Source organism: Raphanus sativus, unplaced genomic scaffold, assembly GCF_000801105.2.
Source record: "Raphanus sativus cultivar WK10039 unplaced genomic scaffold, ASM80110v3 Scaffold4098, whole genome shotgun sequence".
Lineage (NCBI taxonomy): Eukaryota > Viridiplantae > Streptophyta > Magnoliopsida > Brassicales > Brassicaceae > Raphanus > Raphanus sativus.
Genome location: NW_026619401.1, coordinates 1 through 8,517, shown reverse-complemented (window position 1 = coordinate 8,517; position 8,517 = coordinate 1). Strand labels below are relative to the sequence as shown.

The window sequence follows — 8,517 nt, the reverse complement described above, 5'->3', positions numbered from 1 at the left end:
TCATAATTTGTAATCTTATAATCCAATTTTAAAGTTCATTATTTTATAATTTATGAAATTATGACGTTTCTACAAAATTTTAAAGAGAAAATGATGGATATAAAATAACTAAGATTAATTATTGTATTATTTGGAAACATTTATAATAGTATATAAAATATATTGTTTGGAAACATTGATAGTAGTATAAAAAAATAAGTATATTGTTTGGAAACATAAATAGTAGTATAAAAAAGGGAACATTAGTGATTTAATGTAAGTTTAACTATAAATTATAAATGTGTGTTTAATTTAAAAACTGAATAATACTGGGAAATTCAGAAATTAAAATAAAAAGGGTATATAAAAGGAAGAGAGGAAGCAAGAAGAAGTATCGTCCACTCTTCAATCTCTTCTTCTTCTTCCCAATCTTCTGTCTATTTCAAATATACATATATCTCCCTCAGACATTCCTACACAGCTAAAGCCACATCCATAAGCCTCTTCAATCTATAAAATTGCTTTTGTCATTTCGAAAAATTTATAAGTTAGTGTGATCTGTCCAAATAGTGATTGGATGGTGAGAAAGCAAGAGGAGGAGGTGAGGAAGGGAATGCGACTGGGGAAATACGAGCTCGGGAGGACGCTCGGCGAGGGTAATTTCGGCAAAGTCAAATTCTCTAAAGACACCATCTCCGGCAAACCGTTCGCCGTTAAAATCATCGACAAGTCTCGTATCTCCCATCTCAACTTCTCCTTGCAGGTTTTTTCATTTTGCATTTTCGAATCAAATTATTGTTTTTTTTTTTACTTTTCCGGTAACTTCTTCGTGTTTACAGGCGAAAAAAACGCCGGAAGATCTGTTGGAATTAATTATTATTTTTTATATTAATTGCGTGCAGATAAAAAGAGAGATCCGGACGTTGAAAATGCTGAAACATCCCAACATTGTCAGATTACATGAGGTGCGTATCCCACTAATCTTGATTTGTATGTCACTATTATTTCTAAATGTAATCATTTTGGATTATTATGGAATGATTATTTTGATTATGTGATTAGTACAGCAATCTAGATTCTCTTTGTTTGTTTGTTTGCTTCCGGTGTAGGTTCTTCTGATTTGTTGTTATTTAGTACCTGAGTATGACAGAACGTGAAACAAAAAATTCTGAATAAGAAAATTTGATCCATTTTGTTGTTGTTATTCGGATTAGATCTTGTGAATATTCACTTTTTAGTCTAGTTAGATCTTATCTTATCTTATCGAACAGATTATAACTTACTGATGAGGATTAGACACCAAAGTCTTTGACACTTGTTGTTTTGCTTTGAGAATATCTTTACAAGTTTTTACCAAAAGATATCCTTAAAAGTTCATTCGGTTTAATCACTTGTTAAAAAATTGGTCATCAATTTCGTTACCAAAAGCATGGGTCCTTTAGCTTGTTTTTCACGTTACCAATTAGCCATTATTTTCTTAACTATTCATTCCATTATTATCGGAACGGTGGGCTTACTCTTGGCCGGTAACTCAGAAAACAATATGACCTTTTCAATTCAAGGTGGGTCCCAATTTATGTCCTGAAAATTACAGGACATGGCGTTGATGATCATAATAATTGCCTAATCTTAGGACCTTTATAATCTTTTATAATGCCCACTTTGATCTTATTGTACATACGTTACTTATTTCTTCTTATGATATAAAATTTTATGCATTATTATTTGGGTGTTTCTGTACATTTGGGTGTTGCTGTACATTTGGGTTATAAAAGAGGTAGACGTTTATTGCTGACTTCTAATTATCTGAAACTTGCCTTGTAACACGCATAAATCCTTTGACTTTTAGGTCAAGCAACCGATTGTGAATTTCACATATTGGATACACGTAACGTAGTCCATGTTTGAGGTCGCGACTATGTCGTGCACTGGTTAACCTATTATTTTTATGTGTTTTTTTTGTAACTGTTATTTTATGTGTTTCTTGCACGTTTTTGACACCTAAGGGGTTTGTTAGAGAAAATCTTTGGATATGATTTAGATCATATTTCTAGAATTTTATTAGATTTTATTCATTTTTTCAACTTGGAGCAAACTATTTGAATTTTCAAACATCTTAACTCAGAATCCTCATGTTTTTATTTTTTATTTACTTTATGAAACTAATGGACAATTCTTTATGGTCATGATGCAGGTCTTGGCTAGCAAAACGAAGATTTATATGGTCATGGAATGTGTCATGGGAGGAGAATTATTCGACAGAATTGTAAAACACCATTAGCCTCTGCTGCTTTGCACTCAAGAGTGCATCTTGAAAAGCTAAACTCACACTTCTATGTATCTCTCTTAGGTTTCAAAAGGAAAGCTACCGGAAACCGAGGGAAGAAAAATGTTTCAGCAGCTCATCGATGGAATCAGCTACTGTCACAGCAAAGGTGTTTTCCACAGGGATCTCAAGGTCCGTGCTCCTCACGTCTTACAATAACCTAATGGAAAAAATCTTTTCCTAATATCTCTCGACTTTTCTCTATATTGCAGCTAGAGAATGTTCTTCTTGACGCAAATGGACATATCAAGATCACCGACTTTGGCCTCAGTGCTCTGCCTCAGCATTTTAGGGTACTTAGAAATATAATCTTAAATAATAACATAAGCAGACAGATAAGTTGAACTGAATCATGTTCCAACTATTTTTTTCTTATTTGGCATTTTTCAGGATGATGGATTGCTGCATACAACCTGTGGAAGTCCTAACTACGTAGCGCCTGAGGTGTTAGCCAACAGAGGCTACGATGGTGCAGCATCTGATATATGGTCGTGTGGTGTAATCCTCTATGTGATTTTAACCGGATGTCTCCCTTTTGACGATAGAAACCTTGCAGTTCTTTACCAGAAGGTAAACCAAACCGCCTCTTCTCTTATATATATCAACAGTTTTGACACACAGTCTTGATAAAATATTTGGTTTCTTTGCTACAGATATGCAAAGGAGACCCACCAATACCAAGATGGTTATCACCAGGTGCAAGAACAATGGTCAAGAGGATGCTTGATCCAAATCCAGTCACGAGGATCACAGTCACAGGTATTAAATCCAGTGAATGGTTCAAGCAAGACTACACTCCTTCGGTTCCAGATGATGATGATGACGAAAAAGAAGTTGACACAGATGATGATTCTTTCTCAATCCAAGATCTCGTGAGAATCTGTCCGCCTCATTGCATTTGATTCAAGTACAATGTGTGCTTAGTTCTCTGTATGTTGTGTAGGGATCTGAAGAAGGGAAGGGCAGTGATTCACCAACTATCATTAATGCGTTTCAGTTAATCGGAATGTCTTCCTTCCTTGACCTGTCTGGTTTCTTTGAACAAGAGGTAAGAATATGGCTTTTAACTCTGTTTCAAAGATGTGTCCTCTGCTTGTGTGACAATGTAATTAATAAAAGGTAAAAATATACTATCCAATTCTCAGGATGTATCAGAGAGGAGGATAAGATTCACTTCAAATAGCTCAGCAAGAGATTTACTGGAGAAAATCGAAACCGCAGTTACAGAAATGGGATTCAGTGTACAAAAGAAACATGCAAAGGTGAGTCTTCACGTCATCTTCTTCCTCTTTCTTTTCTACTCTGTAATGTTAGATTTGTTGAGGTTTTAAATCGTTAAAACTGTATTTTTTTTGTCAGTTAAAAGTAAAGCAAGAAGAAACTAACCAGAAAGGTCAAGTTGGCTTGTTAGTAACAGCTGAGGTATATTAATGAACTACATACATAATTGTATATCACTACCTTAGATTATTTAGTGATTAAATTGAACTAATCATATGTAAAACAGGTTTTTGAGATAAAGCCGTCACTGAACGTGGTTGAGCTAAGAAAATCTTATGGAGATTCATGTTTGTATAGACAGGTATGTTTAGAGATGTCCAGTTTTGTAATATGCAAACTTAAATATCAAAGACAGAAGTTAAATTTAGTTTTTTTTTTGGGTTGGTGCAGTTGTACGAGAGACTATTAAAAGACGTGGGCACGTCCTCGCAGGAACAAGAGCTAGTATCATAGGTGTTGGTGTATTTACATCATCCATTGTTACAACCTTTCATCAATATAAATACAAAAGGTTCAGTTTATACAATTAGTTCGAAAAATTGCCTTGGTATATAGAAAAAGTTGGCGAAAATCACCTGCTAATATACACGTATATAGTTTGTAAATATTTATGCACTAAATAGATTCATTTTCAATTAACAAGCACATTATAGGACTGTAAGTCTGTAATATCAAAGTACGTGCTTAGTTGGTCACATGCCAATTTACAAACTGGTGATTTTTCGGTTTGTTGAAATTTGAGTGTAATGCAAAGATAAACACTAAACAACTTGGTTCCATGCATAACAAGAACCTACACTGAATCGACTGTTAAACCATACACATTATGGTCGGATATATTGATAAAATGATACACATTTGTAGAAAAATGGTTTGGTATTTAATGGCTAGAGAGCCGGTCCTCAAGCTCCTTGTTGTATAACTGAATCAAACCAGTCGCATCTTGATGCGGCAGATCATGAAGTTTCTCATCTAAAAGGCTCTTGTACTCGTTATCCCTATCTTCCCATTTACGCATGAACTCTACCTGCAATTTGAACCACATCAATACGTTAATTACAAAAGACGAAAACAAAGTGTACGAGAATGTGATGAAAACAAACTGAACACCGACTTGTTTCTGAAACGTATCGAATTCGTCTGAGCTAAGAGAACCATCGCTGTTGGAGTCAAGAAGCTGCATCATCTCCTCTGCATCTTCACCTGGAGCTCCAAGCTCTTCCATCACTTCCATCAGTTCCTCTATGCTGATCATCCCATCGCCATTTTTATCCAAAAGGCAAAACACTCTGTCTCTCTGGTTTGTTGTCGTCTTGAGACTTTGTTGTTTATTAGATGAGAGATCCTTGAGACGAATGGCTGCTAAATCCGCTGCTGCCATCATTATCGCCTTAAGCCGCTTCGCCTTTAGATACATTTTTTTAAAACAAACAACTCAACCTCCTCCTATAAGCTACCTTCTTACCAAAACCACAAAAAAGAAAACATAACAGCTTACCTCTTTCGGATCGGTTAAACCGCCTTTGTACAGAGAATGCGATGCTGTTCCAGCGTTAGCAGACCCATCCATATCCACTGTCCGTATCTGAATCTCCATCAAAGGTCTTGTCTGATCACTATCGCTAACATCAACCGCCATATGTAAACTCCTATACCCATTCGCCTTCGGCTTAGCAATGTAGTCTTTAGTTCTATGTGGAATCTCTTTCCATAGCGACCGAACAATCTCGCTCGTCCTGTAACAAGCCTTTTCCCCAACCTCATCATCGTTTGGCATCAGTATCACCCGCAGACCAAGCACGTCGTTCACTTCCTCCGGTTTACGCCCATCTCTAAGAAGCTTCTTCATCATACTGTACCGGCTTTTATACCTTCCTTTCACATACACATCATCCACCATCCCAGACAAGACCAAATCACCTTTCAAAGACCGATGAAGCTGCTCTTTGTACACGTCTATCAACGACCCGTTCTCGTGGCCTCTCAACCAAGAATCCAAGTAAAGATACGAGCACGGGAAAAGGTAACGGAAAGAGACGTCCTCGAGCTCGAGCGAGAGTTGATTAGCTCCCACGGCGTGAGCCAAAGGAGAGTAGATCTTCAAGACTTGGAGGGAGAGAATCTGCTGGCGATACTTTGGCAAGTGATCTAAATGCCTCATCTCATCAAGCTTTGAAACAAGGTCCGTGAGCACAGCCCTGATGTCGTAGTAGGTGAGGTAGAACTTTCTAAGGGAAGCAGCTGTCTCGTCGTCCAGGACATCGACTTTGAAAGGTATGTTTTTGACGCGGAAGATCTCGTGGAGCAGATGAGCGGTTCCAGTACCGATCTGGTCTCTCACTTCGTGTATGGTTATCGCGTTGGCCTCCACCACTTCACTTAATATGCTCGCTGAGATTACTTCAGCGTCCATCTAAACACATTATATAATATGTTTCCTATTAAAATGACCTCCAACATTAAAATAACAAATCCTAGATAAACACGTGGCAATTCCAAACGGCACCCTAACACCCAATCCTAGATAAACACGTGGCGATTCAGATTGAGAGAGGAACCTGGAGATCGGCGAGGAGGATAGAAAGGGAAAGAGCCTTGGAGAGGGGAGAGCGACCGTCAGAGGCGAGAGGGAGAGACTGCAAGATCGGGATGGAGAGCTTCAGAGCCTTGAAGAGCAACCTAGACGAAGACGTCGACAGCCAAACCGAGTTCATCCTCTCCGTCACTTCGTTGAATGCTCCGACTAGCTCCACCACCATTTTCCCTCCCGCCGCCTCCGGAGACCGAGCCGTCGACGATTCAGCCGCGGTATCCTCCGCTTCGGACCTCGGATTCCACCGTCGACGTCGTTGGTGGTGGCGTTGGTCGAGCAAGTGGATCGAGTGAAGGCGACGGTACAGTGTGTGGGATCTGCATCTCGGGATTGGAATCGGAGATGGACGAATCGCAGACATTCAAGAAAATTTTGTGAAAAAAGGGAGAAATTAATAATTATTTGAATTTATAACTACCGTTACCTTTTCTAATTTGCAGTTATGGATAAGCCACGTCGGATTTTGTGTTATCGTCCACATATTATTTTTTTTCTTTTTAAGAAGAGGGACAAAATAAATAATTATTCCTAGCTTGGGCCCTCTCCTTGGGTTAGCGGGTTTGTTACGAGTAGCATTCTGGAGACTCTAGTTCGGTTAGAGGGTTTGTTACGGGTAGCAACTAAAACCCTACCGCAAAAGGAAAAAGCCTACGAGTTCAAGTTTCTGCATCTCTCTGACACTGAAGGTTACTTGGGTCCGAACTCCGAAGCCATGACGGTGGTACTAAGAGGCGTCATTTCTCGCATCACTCAGACAGACTCTATCAACAACTCGGTCTTTGACCCATTCTTCCTCGCAATCTCTTCCCTATTGTAACTTCTTTCTCTTCCAACGATTCAGCTCCGATGCTGGGTTTGTCGACGGTAGTGAATCTGATACTCGAATCATCGAGGCGAAACCAGGTGAGATGTCCAGGAGGTCTAAAAGGACAGGGATCATAGCCGTCAAGTGTGGGATGACTGCACTCTGGGACAAATGGGGAGCTAGGGTTCCTATTTCCATCCTCTGGGCCGATGACAACATCGTCTCTCAGGTCAAAACTGTTGAGAAAGAAGGCATCTTTGCGTTACAGGTAGTTTTTCATTCCCTAGTTTTTTTTGTTATGAAGATTTAATTTAAAGTGTTTTGTGAAAGTCTCATGGCTTTGTGTTCTGTGTTGGTTTAGATTGGATGTGGGCATAAGAAACCGAAGCATTTGACAATGCCTGTGTTGGGTCATTTCAGAGCTCAAGGTGTGGCGTTGAAGAGGAAGCTGAGAGAGTTCTTCTTCCCGTTGGTACCGAACTCGGTGTCCGCCATTTGGTTCCTGGGCAGTATGTTGATGTCACCGGCCGGGATCACTCGTGGGAAAGGCTTTCAGGTGAATATTCCATACTAAAAAGAAAAAGAAAAAACTGATTTAAAGCTTTCAGTTTTATTGATGTTTTTTTTGTAGGGAGTTATGAAAAGATATGATACGGCTGGAGGGGATGCATCACATGGTTGTTCAAAGGCGCATCGAACAATTGGTTCCACAGGTCAAAGAGATGCTCCGGGAAAGGTATGTGTCAAAATTGGTTCCTATTGAAGTATATTGACAAGAACTGACGTTGTTGGAGACGTTGAGGCAGGTGTTCAAGGGACAAAAGATGCCTGGGAGAATGGGTGGAAAGGAGAAGACAGTGAAGAACGTTTGGATTTACAAGATTGATCCTGCCAGGAACCTCCTCTGGGTGAGAGGACAAGTAAGTTATCTCAATCTGCGAGCAGGTGTCTTACTTTGAGGACTGTTATATGTGAGTGATTTGATGTTTTGTTACTGCAGGTTCCTGGTGCAAGGAAACTTTGTGTTCATAAAAGACGCGTATTACAAGAAACCGGACGTCTCAAAGTTTCCATTTCCAACGTATTTAGCACCGGAAGACGAGGATCCATCAGAATTAGAACCATTGGTCGCAGATCTCGGAGAAGTTGACCCATTTATGTTAGCAGACTGATGAAAAGGACATGATCTTGATCTTGATCTTGATTTTTGGCTTTTTTTCTTTCATTTTTTTTATGTTTGTGGAAGACAATAAGCTAAGGAAGTTTAGTCTAGCATTTGTTGAATCTGATGCTGCATAAGAGTTTGCAATAAGCAGTGAGGCCCTGTTCGTTTCGTAAACTGGATGAAAATTCCAGACGCGGCATCTGCACACAGTAATTGGATGCAGCAATCAGATGCCGTTCTTTTGCGATTCTGTAAATTTTGGATCATGCGTCTGAAAACAGTATCTAGATGCAATTATATTCGTTTGTATTCTGTATTTTGATATATGGATGAGTTTTATGTCAAATGACCAAAAACTCCTTATATTT

The 8,517-nt window shown here is 39.1% G+C and overlaps 2 protein-coding genes and 1 pseudogene across 2 annotated transcripts; 2 read left to right on the top strand and 1 right to left on the bottom strand.

Annotated features, from left to right (window-relative positions):
- Positions 1-364: 364 nt before the first annotated feature.
- LOC108859077 (CBL-interacting serine/threonine-protein kinase 1) lies at positions 365-4,112 on the top strand. Its single transcript, XM_018632925.2, has 12 exons — positions 365-742; positions 882-944; positions 2,174-2,245; positions 2,330-2,437; positions 2,518-2,598; positions 2,696-2,875; positions 2,959-3,177; positions 3,249-3,353; positions 3,451-3,567; positions 3,665-3,727; positions 3,813-3,887; positions 3,977-4,112. The coding sequence occupies exons 1-12, from the start codon at positions 557-559 to the stop codon at positions 4,037-4,039; spliced, it is 1,332 nt and encodes a 443-aa protein (XP_018488427.1). The 5' UTR covers positions 365-556; the 3' UTR covers positions 4,040-4,112.
- Positions 4,113-4,343: 231 nt separating this feature from the next.
- On the bottom strand, positions 4,344-6,563 carry LOC108857284 (probable GTP diphosphokinase CRSH, chloroplastic). The gene is made up of 4 exons (XM_018631245.2): positions 6,145-6,563; positions 5,085-5,999; positions 4,701-4,991; positions 4,344-4,613 (listed from the first exon to the last, which is right to left on the bottom strand). The coding sequence occupies exons 1-4, from the start codon at positions 6,538-6,540 to the stop codon at positions 4,467-4,469; spliced, it is 1,749 nt and encodes a 582-aa protein (XP_018486747.1). The 5' UTR covers positions 6,541-6,563; the 3' UTR covers positions 4,344-4,466.
- Positions 6,564-6,585: 22 nt separating this feature from the next.
- LOC108860656 (50S ribosomal protein L3-2, mitochondrial-like) lies at positions 6,586-8,485 on the top strand (annotated as a pseudogene).
- The last annotated feature ends 32 nt before the right edge of the window (positions 8,486-8,517 follow it).